At 42.0% G+C, this 25,363-nt stretch overlaps 1 protein-coding gene across 1 annotated transcript in view; it reads left to right on the top strand.

Moving 5' to 3' along the window:
* The first annotated feature begins 1,453 nt into the window (after nt 1-1,453).
* Nucleotides 1,454-25,363, top strand: part of LOC136429219 (C2 domain-containing protein 5-like) — a 68,498-nt gene continuing 44,588 nt past the window's right edge. Inside the window, 18 exon segments of the mRNA XM_066419092.1 lie at nt 1,454-1,595; nt 2,393-2,521; nt 3,213-3,299; nt 4,904-4,944; nt 5,551-5,596; nt 6,281-6,365; nt 6,818-6,913; nt 7,338-7,423; nt 7,736-7,805; nt 8,152-8,212; nt 12,069-12,209; nt 13,210-13,361; nt 15,528-16,355; nt 19,353-19,441; nt 20,129-20,237; nt 21,859-21,973; nt 22,416-22,495; nt 23,342-23,507. Coding sequence (XP_066275189.1) covers nt 2,432-2,521; nt 3,213-3,299; nt 4,904-4,944; nt 5,551-5,596; nt 6,281-6,365; nt 6,818-6,913; nt 7,338-7,423; nt 7,736-7,805; nt 8,152-8,212; nt 12,069-12,209; nt 13,210-13,361; nt 15,528-16,355; nt 19,353-19,441; nt 20,129-20,237; nt 21,859-21,973; nt 22,416-22,495; nt 23,342-23,507 — 2,342 coding nt within the window. The 5' untranslated portion in view covers nt 1,454-1,595; nt 2,393-2,431.

A 25,363-nucleotide genomic window follows, 5' to 3' on the forward strand; every position in this document is an offset into this window, starting at 1 on the left:
CACTCACTCACACTCTCATAGATTTGTGAGATACGATGTCGTGAGTTTTAGACAATTTTGCAATTAATCTATAGTTTATAGGATTCACAAGGAGCTGCGCAGCTGAGAATCAAGGGTTGCACCTGCCCTTACACTGGTAATGTTAATTGTTCGTTTAATGTATTGGTGTTTTGAACGCTAGCCACGAGAGCCGTTTTCCTTCTCCTTTGATGGCCCTTCAAAATTCAAACAACTATCAAGGTTTAGTGTACTAGTATTGCTGCTTTGTAGATTTCTTGTTATATATAAGGGATGTGATTTTGATGTAATCCGCACTGGTGTATAACAGTTTGTGGAGATATGAATGGGGTATCCGAGAAGCCTGATATGGTAGACAGACCTGGTGGACTGGCCAGGTGAACTGAACAGCTTTTCCGCAAACCCGGACATTGTTCTCCATCTAGCATTATCTATTACTTTTCCGATTGTTTTAACCGTGCAAAATTCTAGTGCTAAATAAGTTTAGCTGACCGACGAACTAATCATTCACTGGTCGTAACAGGAAAGACCGATACTATGTACAGTATTTACAGGTTCATTGCAGCACGGAAACGCGCTTAGTTCTTTTCAACAATTAAACACCACTTCTGTATTCTAAAATCCTTCCACAGTAATGTTTCCTAACATTTCCATTGTTTTAATTTTCGTTCGCTTCACATTATGGTCCATTTCGTTCCATTTCATACTTTCTGTAGTGCCATGCATGATTTCGTTCCATTTCATACTTTCTGTGCAACGCAATGAAGAGTGGACGAGGGCTTAACATCCTTCCTAAGGACTACAACACTTTAAAATCATGTGCGCGACTGGTGAGCAACAACTGGAATTCAAACTCCAGAACTCTAGATGTAGAGAAAGGATTATTAAACATGTGAATGTTATTCAGCACCAAGGGCAGGTATACAGTTGATACTGTTCAGTCCTAAGGAGAGATGTCAAGTCTCATATTGGCTGCTGTTAAATGCTAAAGGGGTGGCTATGAAAAGTGTTAAGCACGTAAGTCCTCCTCAACTCAATTCTACGAAATTTAAGTTAAACTTAACACCAAGAGACCACGTCTAGCGATGTAACGTGACAGGACAACAACAACAACAAAGAATTCAAGCATGATGCTTTACTAGAAGATTGTGGAGCAAAATACCTTCACTGCAATCTGGTTCACATGGTTCACCGGCATACCGATCGTGACTGTTGTTGCCGGTGACCGTGCGTTCGTGCCTGCTGATCGATACGGAGTTTCGGGTAAGGTAATGGTCTCATTTAACTTGTCCCGAGTATGCAAATAAGTACGCTAATACGTGTATGTCCGTGGCCGGTGTGTGGTGACGTCATCTCAGCACAGATGTGGAGACAGGATCTATTCTCCACTCCGATTGGTTAGTATTATCACAGTCATCAAATTCTGACCAATCACACAGTCTGTATAAAGTCTCGCCCCCAGCAAGCTTTGTAGAAACAAAGATGGCGGCGCCCATAGGGTCGCGAAATTTACGTTTGTTTTTGTAGACATTTGTCGTCATTTCCCCGGACTTAAACAGCTCTGCAAGCCAGGACATGTATGTATGCTTTTGCTTTAGAAAGGGATCTGTTCATAAAGCTATCCTAAAGCTTTGTTCTCTTGTAAATGGCTTTTGCAGCCGAGTTTGAATATGGGGGCGGGGCGAGATATCTCTAGCGCTTTCACTATCAGACTAGATATAAAGCAAGGACAGCAACAACAGCATATAATAAATGACAATGTAGGGAAATACCATAGTTTCATCCTGACTCAGAAAGAAATTATGATGTTGCTGAGAAACACCCTTTCCTTTGTAGCCTTGTTTTCGCCATGCCCAAAATCAGAACAAAAATTGTCACAAGAGTAGAGTCTTCGGTCAGGTATGAAGTTTATATCAATTTAACGTTATACGTGTAACTAATGTTTTTCAAAATGACTAATTTTACTACAATGATAGTGGTTGTCCAGCCAAGCCCCAGTCCTTTGTATAAATTCATGACTTTGCTGTTATGAAATGTCGTGTGAAAAATCTATTCAAGAGACACTTAAAATTGTCTCCAAAATTACACTGTTTATATAATGTATAGTTGTGGAAGACCTTATGTTATTTGCTATATACACACATGTATGAGCAATCATGATGATGTCACGGTGATGCAATGGCAGGCAAAATTCAAATTAACTTGCATATTAATTAATCAATGATTTGGTAAACACTTGTATTAGTCAAGTCAAAGCCTTTATTTTCTTTCTAATGCTTGTTAAGCCACATCGGCCGCTTTTCAACAAGGTTATACTTTTGTTGCGTCAGCAGTTTTTATGATATGTCCATGCCTGTGTTTTCCATGATTCCAGCAGTTTATAGTATAGTGGTGCTCGAGTGTGTTGACCACTATGCCAGGGAAGCTAAAGGTTCGGATCGTTGCGGGGAGGGACCTGCCCATCATGGACAGGGCCAGCGACCTCACAGACGCCTTTGTTGAGGTGAGGGTTAAAAAATCTGTATCCGTTTTTATATAGCCGGTATAACCGTCCTTCGGTATAACCGCCCTTCGGTATAACCGCCCTTCGGTATAACCGTCCTTCGGTATAACCGTCCTTCGGTATAACCAGGGCTGTCTCCAGGACCCGTCCCTCCTTCAAGGGACAGAAATGTTTGTTGGGACCGAACATTTTTTACCTTTTTTACCGTTCCAAAATCTGAACTTTATGACATGAAACTGATGAAAATGTATCTTTGTGAGCTTAGAATTTAACAATTTAACAAGGAAAATTCAACACATAGGTGGGACGGAAAAAATTAAAAGCTGGAGACAGCCCTGCATGTAACACACAAGCTTTGCTGGCACACAGCGCAGCAGCAGCTGGTTATATCATACTAAACGACTTGTCACACCTAACAGAAAAGTAGCAGAAACTTTTTTTTAAACCTTAAATCGCGGTCACGTTCTATCACTTCCAAAGTGCCAAAATTGTCAATCTGAAAACATCTTTTAAAAGCTGACACCTTCCAGCATCTCACTGGCGAGTTTGTTTTGTCATATTAAGTTGTTAAGGCAACTTAGATTCGAAGCAGCCATGACCCGACAAATCGCTGAGTTTCAAACTCAAAGGGATCGATTGGTCGTGGTGATAAAGTGTATTGACTATTGTTGTTTCTAAAACTTTGTAATAGGTGAAGTTCGGAGCCACAAACTACAAGACAGACGTACAGAAGAAGTCCCTCAACCCTCAGTGGAACTCAGACTGGTTCAAGTTCGAGGTACGGTATCAAAGTCACCTGAGCAAGACAGGACCTTAGCCAGAATGTGGTTTGATATCGATACATTGCGGACAAACAATCTGAATTTGAATCAATGTACTGGTATAAGTATAGCGGTTATGCGGTACAACCTCGAGCTCTATTCAACATAACACACAGAGCGGCGGTTTGCTACATGTACATGTACATGTATATCACACCATCATGATAATGATATCATGCGAAATGAGTTGTGACTCCTAAACCATTCATATCTAGCTGTCATTTGAAGCTAGCTGTACAATTGTAATATAATGAAGATGCCCCTACCATATATATCATATATATATATACAAAATGGCGTAGCATAGCGGCCACCTGCCCATAGTGGTCACTTTTTGTCGGTCCCTTGAATTTTTCCCATTGACATAAGCATTAAGAATTCGTCTATAGCGGTCACTGTCCAACGCGGTCGCGGCCACATGGTTTTCAGTCCCGTGGGACTAGAAACACTGCCGATAACGGTCACGGCGCATGGTCGCCCGGCAAGATTCGGGAACCTTCTTTCAAATCTCGGTGGATAAATATCGTCATTATACTTTTTTTATAGCAGTGTTATCCATGAAAATGTTGTGTATGGTTTTATTTTGCTCCTGGTGTGGGTTTTGAAACCACTAAGACGAAAGGAAATTTGCAGACAAGCAGGCTCTTGCGCACGATCCTAGCGGGCCGGACGCTTTGTTTACTTGGGTTACTTCACTAGCAGTAGCATGGGCGAGCAGTTTGTTTAAAAAAAATACAGACACGCCTTTTATCCTCTAAAAAGGTTATAAAGTCATCCATTCTTTGTATATCTGTTTTCTTTATTTAAAGAACTATTTTGACGAAATAAGTTTACATTTTGTACTATTCAATGTAGAGTAAAATCATACCCCACACATTGTAGCTGCACCTACATTACAGTAGACTATTCCAATGACCTCACAGGTGCCATCTTGTAATTTCTCCCGTCACGGGAATCCAACCCAAACAGTCACTTTAAACAGGCTGATTTTACCGTGATAATCCGCAATTTTCTGCTGATAAATGATGTCGCCGCGCAATTGAAAATGACATGGTTGTCTTCGGCAACATTTTGGTCGCATGTGCTTCGGATTTGGGGCGGATCGATGGATCGACTTGGGACAAAATTATATGCATGTGGAAAAATCGAGACCGACCGAAAGCAGAACTTGAGTCATCTTGAGCCGATCGTCGTCTTGTGGAAGTGGTCGGTAGACCAAGTTTGACTGTACACTGTACATGTATGTGAATAAATGTTTCTCAGTGGGTACAGAAAACATGTGCCACTTATTGCTCGTGGTCAATCAACCATTTCTATAGAGCGGCCACCTGTCCATAACGGTCGATATTGGCCAGCCCCTCGAGTGACCGCTATAGACAGGTTTGACTGTACTAGTATAGTGTTGTAGTAGGTTTTTTTCACTCCAGAAAAGCAAGGACTAGATCTATCCAGTTGCTGGACTAGTGTGTATCTTATTTCCTGATGTCAAACTTTAATTGACGTATCAAGTCAGAGATGTTTGCATTGAGCTCAATCCTTTCCCCATTTTGTTGACAAACAGGTGGATGATGAGGACTTACAAGATGAACCATTACAAATCAGGTGAGTCAGCTGATCTTGTTTGTTTGTTTGTTTGTATTGCATACCCGGTAAACCGCATCAAGGCGTAACACACCAGGTTTGTACTGAAGGGTACAAGCTGCATATCCAGACAGATTTATATGATCCACACACACCGGGAAGGACCCCTACTCTTTTCGATAAGTGTGTTGGGTTCTTTAACGTGCTTGAGCTGTGGCTCTCCTCAAACATGGGACCTCCATGTATCGTCCTATCCGAGGGACGTCCCTAACCAAAGCTAGGTACTCATTTTCACCTGAGTGAAGTGGGGAAAGTCGTGTTAAGTGCCTTTCCCAAGGGCACAACGTCAACGGGACAAATCAAGGAACCCCGGATTCGAACCCGATATCTCTGGGTTCTGGGACCAAACACCCTGCCATTATGCTACTGCAAGTTTTTACAAATGCTCAGTCTTGTTCCAAACACTGTTCCACACACTCAGTATAGCGTTGCCTTGAATAAATACCTGGGATAAAAACTAGAAGTGGTGATATACTCCAAAATCCTTAACTTTGTAAACTACAAACAAATATTCCTAGTAAGCAAATGCAACGTATGTCAATAATGTCTTTTTTCTGTTTCCTTCAGAGTCTTGGATCATGACACATACAGTGCCCATGATGTGATTGGAAAGGTATCTATTTGTAGATAAGGAAAGCCTTTTGTATGGCATTTATTTCTTGCCTCCTAGCCATTGTTTAGACATTGTTGCACACTGTCAATTATTTGTAGACATTTCTTAACAGTTTCAACTGTTTTTCAAACATTGAAATGTCTTTTTGTGTGCAATGCCACGTCCTAGTCTGTACTAGTCTGACAGTAGTACTGGTGCTTGTAAACCATTGTACCTGACTAGGGGTGGATACCAGTTTGGCTTAATAAGGTCCAAGTCCAAGTTTAGGTCCAGAGATTTAGTTTCAGGTCCGGACCTGAACCTGGACCTGATCCTGTCCAGTTGATGTTTTGTTTTATTAGACCAATATTAAGCATAGAGAATTAATACTGACATGCTTGACTATAAAAGTTTCTTGGTGAGAAGACTTTCAAGATAAACCATTGTTTGATATTTGAATGTTACACTTATTTTAAATGCCTTTTTTGTCAGAGGGGAGACTCAAAACACTTTTATCAAACAAAACAGAAAAATATATTAATTGTACTTCGTTTAGGGTTTTTTGGACTCAGGTTTTTGGCTTTCAGGTTTTTTGGACTCGGTTCTTGGATGTTATAAAGGTCCGAATCAGGTCCAGCAAACCGGTATCCACCCCTACTTGTAAACCATTGTACCTGACACAGGCTGTCTATTCTTAAATTACAGGTGTATATAGACATCGACCCCCTCCTGTCTAAGGACTCTGCCTCTGTTATGCAGGGCTGGTTCCCCATCTATGACACAATGCATGGTGAGTGCACCTTGCCCAAGGTTGTTGATACCAGTAGCTAATATGTGAATGTATGATTTGTCTTTTTCCTGAAGTAGTAATGATTATGTAATTTCCAGGTTTTCCAGTAAGGAATATATCTTGGTACCATTAGGAATAGTATTTTTGTTCTGCTTGACTGTAGTCTATATATCAATTTAGTGATATTTTATGACCTCTGTATGTATGTATGTATATAATCAAACCAATGAAATGCTTGAGGAGAACAAACCTCTTCTTAACCTCGTCCATTAACAAGGGCTAAGGCAATCTTAAGAAGTTACTTAGCTATCACTGTCCTAATACAAAAAGACTCCAAACTCATTCCTTGTAATGGCCTTCACAATAAGTCAGCCTGTTAAAGACATATTCTTGTTTTGCATTTATGTGTAAAGTAGCATTGAAAGAATTTTTCATATTTCATTATTTTTCAGGAATCCGAGGCAGTGTGTACATCGTGGTGAAGGTCGATCTGTTTATCGACACCAACAGGTTCAGACAGTCATCATGTGGAGTCCAATTCTTCTGCTGTGAGTTGGAAAATAGATAGCAAAAGTAGCCAACAAGTCTTTAGTATTTCAAGTAAAGCATACAACAATTAAGTACTGATGATGAAGCAACGGCAGAACTACAAAGTGCCTGCTAAATGTTGAAAATCTGAATTTTTTTAGCCCTTTTTGTATTGCAATGTTTCCTATTTTTATTAAAGACCTGGTGCTTTTCTGGACAAATTTGCACCATTTTGTCAGCTATTCTGCTGGACTACTAGTACTAAGGGTATCTAAGATAAGAGGCTACATTGCCTTTTTTGAAAACAGAGCCAACATTTTGAAAATTGTGTTTTTGATTTGTTAGGAATGACCATAAGAGTTACAGACAGAAGTCATTACCCAGTTAGTGTATGATGCCCTGTATGCATGGTTAGAGTATCTCACACTACTTATTCCTCCTCAGCTCCCTCCATCCCATACGGCATGTATCCCGTGGCTATTCTGGGGTTTGTGGAGGAACTGGTGGTAAATGACGATCCAGAATACCAGGTAACCCTTCCTACCCCACCATACTTTTAAAGGGTTTTTGTCATCATGGTATACTTAATATATACCATAGCAAAGAGATAATTTGTAACTATACAGGCAAGACATACATGTACATTTTTGCGAATGTCGAAAGATAGGCTCTCTTATTACCAAGTTGAAAACTCTTGTCAAAGATACCAAAGAACAGAAAATGGTACTTGAAGCCTTTTTTGACAGTAATGCTTTTACATTGTACTCAAACAATATATGGTAAATGGAATATTATTTTCTTGGCGTCCCTGTTTGTTTGAACATACACTGTTTTTTGTTCAGTGGATAGACAAGATTCGGACTCCACGAGCCTCCAATGAAGCCAGGCAGAGCCTGTTCTCCAAACTATCAGGTAGGCTACTGGGTTTTATCTGTACATACATAATGATAGTGGTGCAACATCTTTTGTAAATCTTGTATTAGGCCACACAACATATGTGGGAATCAAACACCGCGAGACTACATCACATGTGCGAGACAGAACGAGAGGGGGTGATCATGAGATGACGTAGCGTCAGAGTCAATCAACATCTGAGCTGACACATGCTTTTCATGACATTGTAACCCTTAAAGCAAATGAGTGAAAGGCTAAAAGAAAGTAGATATGGTTTATTGGCATTTTTGAATAAATGTAGCTTGCTTTGTTTTTCTTACTGAAGATTTGACCAGGGGTCCTGTATTGTTGTGTTGTCTTTCAGGAGAGCTACAGAGGAAGATAGGACTGAAGGTTTTGGAGATGGGAGGCAATGCTGTCATTGGGTAAGTTTGGAATACTGAACTTAAAAGGCTTCTTACTCAAAGGTTCTGCTCTCACATTCATGTGAAGTTTATGTCATTGAACCTTTAAAGGATCATTCCTTCCTTCCTCCCTCCCTCCCTCCCTCCCTCCCTCCCTCCCTCCCTCCCTCCCTCCCTCCCTCCCTCCCTCCCTCCCTCCCTCCCTCCCTCCCTCCCTCCCTCCCTCCCTCCCTCCCTCCCTCCCTCCCTCCCTCCCTCCCTCCCTCCCTCCCTCCCTCCCTCCCTCCCTCCCTCCCTCCCTCCCTCCCTCCCTCCCTCCCTCCCTCCCTCCCTCCCTCCCTCCCTCCCTCCCTCCCTCCCTCCCTCCCTCCCTCCCTCCCTCCCTCCCTCCCTCCCTCCCTCCCTCCCTCCCTCCCTCCCTCCCTCCCTCCCTCCCTCCCTCCCTCCCTCCCTTAATGTGTTCCTCTGTTAATTTCTTCATGCCTTCAATTCTTCATTCTCCTTCGTTTTTTCTACGTATCCATTGGTTGCTTCTCTGTGTTGAAAAATAGTATTACGAAAATGGTTAAGCCTTTTCCAACACAATGAGTTAACTCACCATACTGTTAACTTATTTGTTAATCTACTTAGAAAGTAGCCAAACTTTGAGAAGACTGTTAGAGTTTATTATTTTCCATATTGGTATAGTGACAAGTAGCGTTTTCAAACACAGTCAAAGAATTAACTCACCTTGATAGTGTTCACTTCCATGTATTCGTAAATTTACTTTCAATAAGTATGAAGCTAAAGTTTATTTGATTGTGGTGATTCAAGCAAAGTCTGATAACTTGTTTAACACCCTCAGGTACAGACAGTGTTTTGACCTGAAGGGGGAGTCGGGTATCGTTGTGCAGGCAATCCGCACGGCGGCTCCCCTGGCCAACTTTCGTTGATTTTTACAAGAGGAAACTGTTAGAATTTATAATTTTCCATATTCATATATCCCCAGGTACAGACAGTGTTTTGACCTAGAGGGTGAGTCGGGTATCGTTGTGCAGGCAATCCGCACGGCGGCCCACCTGGCAAACTTTCGTTGATTTTTACAAGAGGAAACTGTTAGAATTGATAGTTTTCCATATTTGTATATCCCCAGGTACAGACAGTGTTTTGACCTTGAGGGGGAGTCAGGTATCGTTGTGCGGGCGATCGGCACGGCGGCCTACCTGGCCAACTTTCATTGATTTTTACAAAAGGAAACTGTTAGAATTTATAGTTTTCCATTTTTGTGTATACGCAGGTACAGACAGTGTCTTGACCTGGAGGGGGAGTTGGGTATCGTTGTGCGGGCGATCGGCACGGCAGCCCACCTGGCCAACTTTCGTTGATTTTTACAAGAGGAAACTGTTAGAATTTATAGTTTTCCATATTTGTATATCCCCAGGTACAGACAGTGTTTTGACCTTGAGGGGGAATCGGGTATCGTTGTGTGGGCGATCGGCACGGCGGCCCACCTGGCCAACTTTCATTGATTTTTACAGTTTTTTACATTAGAATTTATAGTTTTCCATATTTGTATATCCTCAGGTACAGACAGTGTTTTGACCTTGAGGGGGAATCGGGTATCGTTGTGTGGGCGATCGGCACGGCGGCCCACCTGGCCAACTTTTGTTGATTTTTACAGTTTTTTACATTAGAATTTATAGTTTTCCATATTTGTATATCCTCAGGTACAGACAGTGTTTTGACCTTGAGGGGGAGTCAGGTATCGTTGTGCGGGCGATCGGCACGGCGGCCTACCTGGCCAACTTTCATTGATTTTTACAAAAGGAAACTGTTAGAATTTATAGTTTTCCATTTTTGTGTATACGCAGGTACAGACAGTGTTTTGACCTTGAGGGGGTATCGGGTATCGTTGTGCGGGCGATCGGCACGGCGGCCCACCTGGCCAACTTTCATTGATTTTTACAGTTTTTTACATTAGAATTTATAGTTTTCCATATTTGTATATCCTCAGGTACAGACAGTGTTTTGACCTTGAGGGGGAATCGGGTATCGTTGTGTGGGCGATCGGCACGGCGGCCCACCTGGCCAACTTTTGTTGATTTTTACAGTTTTTTACATTAGAATTTATAGTTTTCCATATTTGTATATCCTCAGGTACAGACAGTGTTTTGACCTTGAGGGGGAATCCGGTATCGTTGTGTGGGCGATCGGCACAGCAGCTCACCTGGCCAACTTTCGTTGATTTTTACAAGAGGAAACTGTTAGAGTTTATAGATTTTCCATTTTTGTATATCCCCAGGTACAGACAGTGTTTTGACCTTGAGGGGGAGTCAGGTATCGTTGTGTGGGCGATCGGCACAGCGGCCTACCTGGCCAACTTTCATTGATTTTTACAGTTTTTTACATTAGAATTTATAGTTTTCCATATTTGTATATCCTCAGGTACAGACAGTGTTTTGACCTTGAGGGGGAATCGGGTATCGTTGTGTGGGCGATCGGCACGGCGGCCCACCTGGCCAACTTTTGTTGATTTTTACAGTTTTTTACATTAGAATTTATAGTTTTCCATATTTGTATATCCTCAGGTACAGACAGTGTTTTGACCTTGAGGGGGAATCCGGTATCGTTGTGTGGGCGATCGGCACGGCGGCCCACCTGGCCAACTTTTGTTGATTTTTACAGTTTTTTACATTAGAATTTATAGTTTTCCATATTTGTATATCCTCAGGTACAGACAGTGTTTTGACCTTGAGGGGGAATCCGGTATCGTTGTGTGGGCGATCGGCACAGCAGCTCACCTGGCCAACTTTCGTTGATTTTTACAAGAGGAAACTGTTAGAGTTTATAGATTTTCCATATTTGTATATCCCCAGGTACAGACAGTGTTTTGACCTTGAGGGGGAATCGGGTATCGTTGTGTGGGCCATCGGCACGGCGGCCCACCTGGCCAACTTTCGTTGATTTTTACAAAAGTAAACTGTTAGAAATTATAGTTTTCCATATTTGTATATCCGCAGGTACAGGCAGTGTCTTGACCTTGAGGGGGAGTTGGGTATCGTTGTGTGGGCGATCGGCATGGCGGCCCACCTGGCCAACTTCCGTTGATTTTTATGTTTGATTTTTACAAGAGGAAACTGTTAGAATTTATAGTTTAATTTCCATATTTGTATATCCCCAGGTACAGACAGTGTTTTGACCTTGAGGGGGAATCCGGTATTGTTGTGCGGGCCATCGGCACGGCGGCCCCCCTGGCCAACTTTCGTTGATTTTTACAAGAGGAAACTGTTAGAATTTATAGTTTTCCATATTTATATATCCCCAGGTACAGGCAGTGTTTTGACCTTGAGGGGGTATCGGGTATCGTTGTGCAGGCTATCGGTACGGCAGCTCACCTGGCCGAATTTTGTTGATTTTTACAGTTTTTTACATTAGAATTTATAGTTTTCCATATTTGTATATTCCCAGGTACAGACAGTGTTTTGACCTAGAGGGTGAATCGGGTATCGTTGTGCGGACGATCGGCACGGCGGCCCACTTGGCCAACTTTTGTTGATTTTTACAGTTTTTTACATTAGAATTTATAGTTTTCCATATTTGTATATCCGCAGGTACAGACAGTGTTTTGACCTGGAAGCGGAGTTGGGTATCGTTGTGCGGGCAATTGGCACGGCGGCCCACCTGGCCAACTTTCGTTGATTTGTACGAAAGGAAACTGTTCGAATTGATAGTTTTCCATATTTGTGTATACGCAGGTACAGACAGTGTCTTGACCTGGAGGGGGAGTCGGGTATCGTTGTGCGGGCCATCGACATGGCTGCCCACCTGGCCAACTTTCGTTGATTTTTACAGTTTTTTACATTAGAATTTATAGTTTTCCATATTCGTATATCCCCAGGTACAGACAGTGTTTTGACCTGGAGGGGGAATCCGGTATCGTTGTGCGAGCGATCGGCACGGCGGCTCACCTGGCCCGCATCCAGCCCCCTCCCGTCTCCCCGCACCAGTCCCCACCGGTCATCAAGGATGCCGTCAAGGAGTGAGTCTTTCTTTCCATCTTTTCCAAATTTCTCGAGTGGATTTTAAGGTTGAATGAAAATACTCTTTTTACACAACCAAGAGAATTATTCCACCGGCGTTTCGATGACCATCTGTGTTCAAGGCAATTCTGACTGGTTCACATAGTAATGCAGTAAATGGAAAGAGTCTTTTTATTCAGTGACTTACCAACCTGATGATACTATTCACGGATTTTAAGGTTGTCTTCATCTTTCTATTGGAAGGAAAGTACCGGTAGTCTTGTCATTGTTCAGATTGTCCACTTTGATAGACAAAAATCCGACTCAAAACCACCGATCTTGTGCCTTTGGGAAAATAGGCACTTAACACGATTTTCCCCACTCCACCCAAGTGTAAAAATTGGGTACATTATGTGTGGGGGTCACAACATCAGCAATAGCTGCCTGTGTCCCACGTGTATTGCACTGTTGCAATTCCAATAAATACAAATCCAATCCAATCCCAAAATTTACTCGTAGCTATAAGCTGTAGCTTTTTTGTCTGAAGGTTGTTTTCACAGGTGTGTATATGTGTATTTTTTCTACTCCGAAACATATATCAGGTGGAAAGTGAAGTTGAAAAACAAGTTCAATTTACACAGTACAACAGCAGGGCATTGAACCGGGGAAATTTCCCCTAGCTCTTTTTGACAATCACAATGAACAATGGACCACAGCTTCCATCCCATCCTATGGCGATCAACAAATATGGCCGAAGGTTGTGTGAAACACATAATGAAATCTTTATTGACACTACAAAAGTACTTTCGTAAGGTGTTCTACAACTATACATGCAAACAACAAACAATGGTATACAAAATGACGAGTTTAACGTATCACTTACACTACTAGTTCTACGATCTAAACATTCTTTGATATATTTACCTATTTGTACACTGGAAGTGTTGTCTCCTTCTAGAATGTATTTGATTTTATCTATAGAATGGAATGTATCAAACATGTACTTCTATCCCACCCCAGGGCCCCTGTACCAGAGGAGGGCACGGCACCCCCTCCCTCCCCCACCAAGCTCTTCTCCTCCCCCCTGCCTAAAGACGTGGTTCCTCCCATTGGTCCGGCCGAGAGGGTACGACGCCAGTCATCAGACTCCGACCTCAGCACTACGCCAAAAGGTGCGCAAGTTTTCACAATCTACTATTTTCTGTCGTCGATGAAGGTTGTAGACATCCGGGGAATAAGATACGCAAGGTAACAGTCACTCAAGCAACATGATAGATTTTGGATGCTATACCTGAAACGTCTTGGACTGTTTCATAAACCTATCCAGTTGCTTGAATAATTGTTAACTTGTGTACTATTTTCTTTGTTACTGTTACTGTTCTTAATTCATATTATTTGACTCCTTACATTAATTGATTTTTTGTTTGAAGCAATCTTCATTGTTAAGTGGCTTTTTAGCTATTAGTTGAATTTGTTTTTTTTAAATCACTCTCTAATACTACATTCTTATGTTACCTTGTTTTTGATATATGTACTTGTGTTGTTTCTATGGGCCATGGTGCTTGAAATGAAGGTTTGAAATAAAACTTTACGGATTACATCCTCTGGTAATCCCAAATCCGAATTGAGAGATGAAAAGAAAAACAATTCTTTGTTTTGGAGTACTTGCATGACTTTTCTGACGCGCTCAGTTTCCAACACTAACAATAAGTACATGTACCATACATTCTGCCATTTTGCTGTAGTTTTGGAAAGGTCTTTTAGCAGCTTTTAGGAAGTTGCCAGTACAATTAGAAAATAGATGAAAGCTCGTCAATGATATTGTAACAATTCCAGCATTGATGAATTTCAAATTTGTCATAATGCGCTATGGATGTTTGTATGATCAAGGAGGTTTAATCTAAACCTCCTTGGTATTATTAACACTTTTGATTTGCTTGAATGAGATAACATTTTCCACTCTCCCAACGAAAATGCAGTGTACATGATGTATATGTATCCATATTGATGCCAATCTTGTACCACATAATATATATGCACATGTTCTGCCACTTTACATATAATATACTGGTCTGCTGTCACAAATAGCCACCATACAATGTCTATACAGTCAAACCTGTCTATAAGGACCACTCATGGTACAGTACTATAAGGAAATGGTCACATTGGCTGCTGTAGACATGATTCTTAATACCTGGGGAAAATGATGAAAGAAGGGACTACGAAAAAGTGGTCACATTGGCCAAATGGTCCTTATGTAGAGATGGTTTGACTGTTCTGTGTTTTTTAAGTAAAGCAGAAATATGCACAGTATGATACATATCATATATGTGCTTATATAGCACTCATATCATAAGGTAGCTACTTATACATGTAAAGTTAGCCAAGTATGAATAGGTTTTTCATTTCTTAGTTTTCTGTATACATCATGGTCTTATTATTTCTTATTTCAAACCAATTTAACTATTAGTGTAGACACCCGTAACATGTTAGACACAGAAGTAAAGCTAACCCAACACTTAAAACCCTCTGAGCCTTTCTTGTTCGTCCGTCCGCCTGACTGCCAACTGTAGGATTCCGCCGACGAGGTAAAACTGCATGACACTTCCCCAGCCAGGGCTCCAGATACTTCATTGTAGAGCATCAGCTGAGGCGTAGCTAGGTCACTGGAAAAGTCAGCTTCTAGGCTGTTTGAAACATATCTATTCATTTATTTATTTATTAAGATACTGTAATTCTTGTTTCTTTCACTGTAACTTTATGTTCACTGTTTTTACGGTCACCTCTGTACCGTGAACTTATCATCACCGTGAAAAACCTGTTGTAATCATTTATGATTCCTTCACGAATCCGTTCTGTGAATGACTTGCCGCAACGTGAAGTTAAATTGCAGTGAAAATGTCCACCTCATATCGTGAAATTTTGCTGCCGTGAAGATAAAGTGAATTACAGTATACCACAGTTTGGTGAAGGATTGACATAACAGGTTCCTTTCGTTTTTTAAGATGTCAACCCAGAGACCTGACTGTGTTTAGGCTTTTAGGCTGTGTCATGGAGCACTTTGTGTTATCCATTTTGCAACAGCTATTCTCATACAGTCATACTGCAAAAATACTGCAACAGAACATTGTTCTTTATATTGAAGAGAAAGTTCACACTTGTTTTGTTTATATGGATATTCGCATTTCTTCATAATACATTTAATGAAGATGCCCAAATTTCAATGTTGTTGGGATATCCTTACGTTTTGTACCTTAACCATTGCTGATGCTTTTCAATGCATATCCACATTACAAGACATAGTATAAAGTCAATACAAGTTTTTACATTCCCTTGACCATTGCTGATGCTTTACAATGTAGGTCCACAAAGCATTTACAAGTGTAAAGCACATGAAATACTAGACATATTCTCCAAACCTACTAGTGATATTTTGAGCCTTGCCCTTCCTTCCGTCTGTCTCATGTTTCTCAGGCTTCTCATTGGTGTGGATTTGTGTCTCTCAATAACATCTTTTCTCTCTCTTCCCCACCTGTCTTTTTTCTTCTTGGACATGTTTTTTTTTCTATGTTGTCTTTTCTCTGTTGTGTATCATTCTGCTCTTCCATCTATGTGTGCGTATGTGTGCATGTGCCGCTGTCGAATCCATGTCCTGACTGTTCATAACACATCTTCGACCGTTCTGCATTGCAAAAACCTGGCGGTTCTGATCCAAAACTTTTTTTACGACACTCTCATCTCCTTTCCAATCATGTCTTCTTCGCCATCTATTCATGCAGTGGAAGACACTGAATCACAAGTCTGTACACCCCCTCCCAAACTCGCCCTCACCATCCCACCGCCTCCCAACGACTGCGCTCTCCCTCCCGACGTGTTCGTCACCGCTCCCTCCCCTCCTGACGCTCACACTTCTTCCCTGAACACAGTTCCACTCCGCCGCACGCCCTCTCCCCCTGCGGCGGTCGGCCGGCAGTACTCCCAACCCGTCACGCAAAAGGAACGCACGCGGTCCTCCACCCCTCCCCTCCCTGCTGCTCACCGGCGCGTGTCCACCTACTCCTACCTTTCCGGCTCCCCTCCTCTTGTTTCCGCCCGAAGGAAAGAATCTCTGTCGTCCACCTTTCGTCTGTACCGGACCGAGTCGTCCGAGTCCGACCTGAGCACAGGTGGGACATGTAGACCCGTGCATGGTAGAGGCTTGGAACAAGCCAGTCATAAAGCCCACTACAAGAGACAAGTTGTATAAAGTTGAGGTTGTCCTCTCCTGAATGAATATTGCTGAGCAAAACTTTAAAGTGTGTACTGAGTTTGTGTATGTCCATGGCAACAAAAGGTTTTTTTCTTTGGGTCCCCCGAAAGTGCGAAATGGAACGAAATGGAACGAAATGGAACGAAATGGAACGAAATGGAACGAAATGGAACGAAATGGAACGAAATGGAACGAAATGGAACGAAATGGAACGAAATGGAACGAAATGGAACGAACTAAAACTTATGTAACATTATGAAATGAAATACCAGTAGATATCGAAATATAAAGAACGTTGTAACATTCACAGTAGACGGGAACAGGAAGCAAATACATAATATAACGTGTTTTATTTCTTGAATCTGTTTGATAATAGTAAATACAACGTTTTTGCCAAGTTTGTGTGGCTAGATTCTTCCCTGAAAATGGGAGCGCCGCGTGCAAAGAGATCCACCGCTCTTCCTTTGTGTTTATCAACTATCTGCAAATGAACTGCTGAAAATAGCAGGGAAAACAAGCAAACGGAACTGAGTATCGAAGTAAGGACTAGATTATACAGAGGTTCGTGGTAACATTGCATCTCATAATTCACCAAGAGGGCATGAGGCAAACGTAATTTTATTATTTATACAGCGTGTTTGTGTGTTGCAAATGGAGCCCCGCATGCAAATGAACCGCCAATGTTGCCAGCGCATCAGAACTGTGCACGTGGGCGTGCTACCGACAGGTTGAATCAAACTCCGACTTCCAAGTTTTATTTATATACGGTTTTAGTCCATAACTAGTACGTAGCATATGCATATCTCCGCAACAACGATTTTTATACAACCAATTGTTCGGCTGATCGGCTGTCGGAGAATGGACCCCTACGTTAATGATATGCAAATGCAGCTCTGTGCTGTGTCACCAATGTGATAATTCACACTCCATTCAATCACGGGCGTGGCCTGAGAACTACCGCTGGATACATTCCTGCTTCCTTGTTCACGACAAAACAAAGGGAGGGTGTGAACGAGCAGGACATGGCTTCACAGTTCACAACACGCAAACACGCTGTATAAATAATGAAGTTACGCTTGCCTCATGCCCTCTTGGTGAATTATAATTATGAGATGCAATGTTACCACCAACTTCTGTATAATCTAGCCTTTACTTCGATACTCAATTCCGTTTGCTTGTTTTCCCTGTTATTTGCAGCAGTTCATTTGCAGGTAGTTGGTAAAATCAAGGAAGAGCGGCCGAGCTCTTTGCACGCGGCGCCCCCATTTTCAGGGAAGAATCTAGCCGCAAAAACGCGGCAAAAACGTTGTATTTACTATTATCAAACAGATTCAAGAAATAAAACACGTTATATTATGTATTTGCTTCCTGTTCCCGTCTACTGTGAATGTTACAACGTTCCTTATATTTCGATATCTACTGGTATTTCATTTCATAATGTTACATATGTTTTAGTTCGTTCCATTTTGTTCCATTTCGTTCCATTTCGTTCCATTTCGTTCCATTTCGTTCCATTTCGTTCCATTTCGTTCCATTTCGTTTCATTTCGTTCCATTTCGTTCCATTTCGCACTTTCGGGGGACCGTTTTCTTTTGGCACTTGTTACTACTCAAATTATTCTTACATCCAATTTAACTTTTGAGCTAGGGCAAATTCCAAATTTCAAAACATGTCAAAGATATGATATTCAGATGATAGAGATGTATTGTTAACAAGGTTCAATTTAGATCAAATATTTGAACGACAATTCTAGTGCTGCTATGAATGCCAAGTCAGATTACAAGTGAAAAACAGAGAAATCACCTGCCATATTTCAAACAGAATTGTCTTTTGTACTGGGCTTTCCTGGTTCCAAAAGCAAGCTTGCAATAATCAGGTAGCATGCAGTGGAGAGTTGAATAAGAAGCATCTTGGGTTCCTGAAACCAGCATGCGACTGTGCCTCCCTCACATACCAACACCATTATTCCGTGTGCCTGCCGTATTTGGACTGAGAAAAACGCACCTATCATTCCCAATGATCTAAGCACTGCAAGTACCTGTACATATTTTGCAAATGGCCATGCATATTAAAGAAAAGGAGTTGTAACTGTGTGGAGTGCATTATGAAGTAAATAAACTACAGTCAGAAGAAAACAAAAGCAATGCTGCACCAGTTCTTATTTGCAGTTTGAATGCTATAAAAGACAAATCTCTTAAAAGCACTTTCCTTTATTTTAGGCATTGATACTGCATAAACTGGCTCAGTTCTCAGTTAGCCATAGTTCTATTGTAAACAGTTGTCAGTTGAAATAACATGAGATATTGTGTTAAAAACCTAAGAAATTAGGATCTGGTCTTGTATATAAAAAATGAAGTGTATCAGTAAGTATAGCTATTGAAATAACATCACATTGTAAACGATCTGTTTCTATGTTGTTGTCCGTTTTGCCAGAAATATATGTATTTTTCTATTTTCAATGTCAGTAGTCCCTGCTATTTGAGATTTCTCCCAAGTACTGAATGTGATGTTTCTGTCCCTTGTCTTGAATGTGGTGTTGTCCCTAATGCTGTCCCCTATGCTGAAGTTGCGGTTGCTGTCTTTAGTGCTGAGGAAACACTGGCATTCCTGTGGCTTCACATGTTCTTGCTGTTCACAGCTATAACAAAGGCATTGCTGTCCCTGGTGCTGAATTGGTTACTGTTGTGCACCCGTCAGTCTCAATGGATGTATGCCACCGTTGTCTCTGGTTCTAAGTTTACTTTGTTGCCGTTGGTACAGAGAGTATCATTACTTTCCCCAGTTCATCACCTAGGGGTAGATATGTCCTTGGTGCTGGATCTGTAGTCATTGTGTGCAGTTTGTTATGTAGAGCGCAATTGTCCACATTGTTGTGTTGGTGTCCTGAGTGTTGTGCACATTACCTCTGTTACAGGAGGGAGTGTTGGGAGCAGTGGAAGCAGTGGTGGGAAGGCCACCATGATACAGAAGCTCATGTCCCAGCAACCCAGCTTGGACGTCATGGTAACAAAGTTCATCTCACAATCCTTCGCATTTTTACGGTTATCCTGATTCAATATCCCGAAACAAAGAACAACGGTTGAACTAGAGGACTGTCGGATAGGACATTAAATGTAGGTCCTGTGTTAGGGGAGAGCCACACCCCGTGCACGTAAAAGAACCCACCACACCTTTTGAAAAACAGTAGGGGCATGCCCCGGTGTGTGATGGTCCAAACCCTTCTGTCTGGAGTTTGTGATTCACTACAAATCCCCCGGATGGAGGCCTGGCAAACCTCCGTCTCGTATCAGCCATACAGTGATTTACACCATTCACCCGGACGGGCTCCCTTGGAAATCAGATACATAATTAACTGAAGGGACCACCCTAAAGATTGATAACAATAATAATGTCTAGGCAAAGAAGAAGGGTTGACCTAGAGGACTTATTTTCAACTGTTGCTCTGCTTATCATATTGCAAACGGATATACAGAGAACTGTAAAATTTTACTTCAAACGAAAAGAAAATCATTTCATTTATGCTGCAGTGGCTCTCTTTCAAGATATTTCACTTTCAATAAATTTGAGTCTCTTTGGAATTGTAATTGACCAATCTTATTACAACTGAAGTACCCAGAGATAAGGAGCTACCATTTTATACCTCCTTGGCTGTGGCAGCCACCTCACAATTGATTGCTTTCTTTCTTGTAGGAGTATCCGTTCTTCACCCTGCGGTCCTTCCAGCCTGGCTTCCTGCAGTCCCTGGGTGGGGTGGTGTCCGCGCGCTCTGTCAAACTGCTTGACAGGATTCACAACCCAGGTGGGGCATGTCGACAGGTTACTAGCGACTTAGGAAATAGCACAAGGATTGACACAGTTTTAAAACTTAGTTGTCGTTACATATAGCTTGCAGCAGTTTTCAGATCGGTTTTAAAAGATTTCTGTTTTCAAACTTTTACATGCATTATGGAGAAGTATAGAATGCTGACTGTACATATCTTTTTGGATTTTGTGAGCAGAACTCAGGCTTAAGATCAAAATTCTGTATGGGTACTTGTGCTTGTCTGTTTTTTGCAAGCATTGTGTCCTTGTGTTGACTGCACTTTTATGATAACCCTATAGAGGACTGCTTTAGAGTTAACATTCAACGAGTGATGGATATCATTGTAAATGTTTTGTTATAGATGTAACAGCTATTAAGTTTGAAAGTCAAGCATGAACCTAATGTTATTTGTTAGTAAGAAAAATAATGACGATGGAGCATCTTGGAGGTTGTGATTTGCATGTAATATCATTTAGAAGGAAGCAGATGTAACATAATGAATGCTTTTGTCCAGAGAAGCCTGATTTTTTTCCTAGTTAAAACAAAAGTTATAACCACTACCTGTACATGTACCTGTCCATTCTGTTTTGCAAGCAGTCCCTAAATCAAAATCAGGTAACGTGACGGAAAGTTTGTCTGAGTTTTTCACAACATTCTGCAAGGTGTGGCTTTTTTCTTGAGTGCAAATTTTTTGTTGTTGTACTTTTCACTTGTCACCATGGTTTAAGTGCACATCGACGATGATGGCAACAAGCATGGGGAAAGCAAGATACGATGAAGTCGATCTCATAGTTCTGATTGGATGAATTTAGAATTTGTCCAAACAAGTAGACCTGAATTACACTACTAACTGGATTTGGGGTTAAACAGCCGTTTTGGGTGTCCTCACACAAAATGGGGGGTGAAAAGGAGGGAAAATTCACTCTTTTTAACCTACTTTTCACTCCTTGGGTCCAGGTAAAATGGGGTAAGGACCCCCAAAATGGCTGTTTAACCCCAAATCCAGTTGGTAATGTTAGATTTAGATAAGAGTCTCCCACGTCGTGTGACGCATGAGGCAGCTAAAGAAGTCCAGCATGTTCTGTCTACAGCCAGTCTCATCGCATCCCTCCATCTCCTATTCACTGTCTGGAGATGTCTGTCAATTGTTTGCCGCCAGCTCATTTTTGGACGACCCCTCCAAGCAGACTTGCTATGACTGATATTCACAAAAATCATACTACATAGTTTTAGTGTTCATTCTAAGTCACAGCGAGGGGAATTTCCTTTACATTTGTCCAAAAAAGCTCTCTCATGTTAAAAGATTTACCTTTCGACACCTCGCCTTTCACACCTTCTGTCACCTTTGTCTATGGAGATGTGCTAAAGATGTTGTTGGAACACTGTCTATCCTTTCTTTTTTTCTCAGCTGTGGATGCATAATTTTTCCATTTGTGAAATGACAAACAAAGGTGATTTTTTTTGTTGCCTTTTCAAGTTTCAAAGTGTTCCTGCTCTGCCTTTGGTGTTTTTGTTGAACAATTTCAAGCTCGTGCTAGTGCTTCCCCTGCATGTAACAAGATGCCCTTCCTATGATTCCCATTTGATGTCGTTGTCTCCTTGAATTTTTACAATGTAGATGAGCCGGAGACGAGAGATGCCTGGTGGATCGAGCTGAGACAGGAGATCAGATCTCACGCCCACGCGCTGGGGTGCAATGCTGTGGTCGGGTACAGTGAATCTACCACTATATGGTAAGCTTCTTCCTTTTATCCTTTTCACACTGTGTTTTATTTCTTTACAACAGACCTTCCATCTATAGAAGGTCTGTTGTTCTCACCATTAAAATTAAATCGTGTGAGCCAGGGCTGTCTCCAGCTTTGAATTTTTTTCTGTCCCACTCATTGTTTGGGAGCTGATGTTTTGAATTTTCGTTGTTGAATTGGTCATTGTAAGCTTACGAAGATACGTTTAATCAATATCATGACATTAGTTCAGATTTTGGATGGACATGATGATATTTTTTCCGTCCCAACAAGCAAATGTCTGTCCGGGGACGGGTCCTGGAGACAGCCCTGTTGTGCCTTTTCCCCCAACCGCTGAAAATTACCAACTGCGATATTGAATGGATTTAAAGTATTCATGTTAGATGCAGAGCGTTATGTAAAGACTTGACATTACTGTCACCCTCTCCAGCGATGAGCTGATTGTGCTGTCTGCTGCCGGGACTGCCGCTCTTCTCAACCTCAGACCGGAGGAGGCCATACTCAATAAAGGTCTAAAAAATCTCAACAGATTTTGAAACTCCAAAAATAGTTACTCAAGCGAGTGGATGAAATTTTGAAACTGGCAGACGTTTCAGACAGCATCTGATATCTTTCGTCAGTGACTAAAGAAAGATCTGGCAGAACCAGGTTTTATACCAAAACTCTGAATAGATATGTTAATGTAGTGAAGACAATTTCAGATGGTTCAATAGACGAGTAAGTTAAGACGAGGTTGTATGCTAATGAATCAATTAGGTCCTGTTGTTTTAGGAGCTAATGTTGTTCGTCTTAGGGGGGGGGTGGGGTGCGGGGGGGAGCACGTTGTCCCAAGTGCCTGAAAGTTCAATGTTGAGGGCGGGATTGTCATTCTCTCATATATGGCTTCTCTAACTCCCCGTTCGAACCAACGATGTTCGCGGTCTAGGATATCCCGCGGTAGGGCTAGGACTGAGGTCAATGAGGAATACACCGTGTTGTATTCTTTTTATGATGTTGTACATGTAGTAGTCCATTCTGTTCTGCTGCTGCAGTGGTCTGGACACTCTGCAGCTGCAATCAGTCCTTCTTCAATTCTCTCCACTGCGTCCTGCGGTCCTGTACTTGTGAGCTTTTTTAGCTTCTGTAGTTTTTAAAAAGTTTTTTTCAGGTCATATCTACCCGAGAAAACACACATTTCAGTAGGAACATGACGTATGTCTTTCCCCAGACTCCTCCCTGCGCCAGTCTGCCTGGCTGACGTGTTCGCTGTGGTCCTGCACAGCGCAAGCTTCCTTAGATCCTGTAGTTTTTTTTAATTGTCAGACCAAGCCAAGAAAACACACATTTCAACGGGAACATGTATGTCTTTCCCCACAGACTCCTCTCTCCGCCAGTCCGGCTTGCTGACATGTTCGCTGGACCGTCGCGACTTCGAGGGGCTCCAGGCCGCGCAAAAGGACACGTCCGCCGGGAGCGGGTACGGTCCCACCCTGCTCGAACGCAGCTTCGCGGTCAGGCGATCGCTCTTGCATGGCCAGCCTGGGTTTGTACCTTACTACACTCGCTCACACACACACGCTCACTACTATCCATCTTAACATCATTTTTTTCCCTTATTCAAGAGTAAAGCCCCTGCCGTAAATTAAGAACTGACTACATGCATGTGGCCCTATCTCCCAACCGTGGACCATGTTCTTCACCTATATTTGACAGGGGGCTTAAGATGTGTTAATGCTTTGGATGTCAGGGTTTGATGGCAGACTTCCAGCTGCTTCTGTCTAGCTTGTTTACAGCAAGTTTCTATTGTATCATCATCAGTCAACATTTTTACGCACCGTTTAAGTTATACCGCCCCTTACGGGGTCACATACCCTTCCGTTTGCTGATTGTTTGCTTGTTTGTTTCTGTTTTATTTAGCCAGGGTGGCCCAACTCAGTGCACTACACTGCTTTGCAGTGGGGCCCTAGATAACACAATACAATCAGTACAAAACATAAGTCTAAAATACATATACACCGATACATACAAAATTTACAGAGCCATAATCCATACTCGTAGTCCATATTCCGTTCCTGTCGTAAGGTGAGGTCAGAGGTCAGTTCATTTGTTTCAACATCCTCTTGAACGTTACACTGTTTGGAGCATCTTGTTCCATTCATGTCTGAGGCAGTTGCATAGATCAATTTAGACTGTGGCGTGTGGGATAGTTATGATACTGATAGGCTGATACAAGATGGGGATGCACCAGGTTATATTGTTGGAACATAGTGTTCTAGATTTTTCACCATGCATGTGATTGACTTAAAGGAAGGTTTTGAATCTTAATTATCAAACAGAAAAGGACAAGAAATACTCTTGCCTTCAAGTACCAGACTTATCAACCTGCCAAACTGTTGTCTAATGTAGCATTAATGCCAGAAATACATATGCAGCACTAATGCTTGGTTAGTGCACACTGCCATGGTAATTTCATGGTAATTATGGCTGTCCAAATACCAGTCCCTCAATGTCCTAGCAGCCATGCCTTGGACCAAGGCTTGAACCAATTAGTTGGCATCATTCCAGCATTAGTGCTTTCTGCCACGGCCTTTATTTATTTATTTATTTGTATCAGGCCCATGGCCCATAAAAACAGACACAGAACAAAGATTTACAAAGCTACACTTACAAATACTTTACATAATGTCGCCAGAATGTGCTATGCCTATGGCAAAAGCCGTCCGAGTGTACAAGCACTCTAATTATATCATTGTTAGACGACAGCAGGCGTGTTACAAATGAGTAGGTGACCTTGCGACGCCTTGCGTCAAACATGTCGGTCCGGTTATTCACAAACAACCAACTAGTGCTTGTATGCCTGCCGACGGAAAAGAGCATTTTCATTGCGCTGTGGTAAGCCACTCGTAGCTTGGAGATCGCACTCACGCTGTAATTACTCCAGATTTGGGCACAATACATCGGGGAGCAATACGCTGAGAACAACTCACTTTTTACCGCCGCTGAGCAGTAACGAAACCGCCGGAGGAGTGAGTTTGCCCGAGAATAAAAGCCTCTGACGTGAGCTCGGATTGCTGCGTCATCCGAAAGATCAGGGGTAATTATGTACCCAAGATATGTGGTAGAAGAGGCATACTTTAAGGCGGTACCGTACAGCATCAGCGGCGGCAAAGGCATACTCATGCGGAAGCGGCGACACAGAAAGTACATACATAGTGTTTTCGATTCATTAAACAACATGTCAATATCCGCTCCAGATAGCTCACAAATACTGATCAGTCTCTGTAACGCTTTAACAGACGGACAGACGAGGCAAATGTCATCCGCGTACATCAAGTGGTTGACTAAGGTGTCCCCAACATAGCAACCAACTCCAGACCTCAGTAGCTCGGTACTCAAATC

Source organism: Branchiostoma lanceolatum, chromosome 3 (assembly GCF_035083965.1).
Source record: "Branchiostoma lanceolatum isolate klBraLanc5 chromosome 3, klBraLanc5.hap2, whole genome shotgun sequence".
Classification (NCBI taxonomy): domain Eukaryota; kingdom Metazoa; phylum Chordata; class Leptocardii; order Amphioxiformes; family Branchiostomatidae; genus Branchiostoma; species Branchiostoma lanceolatum.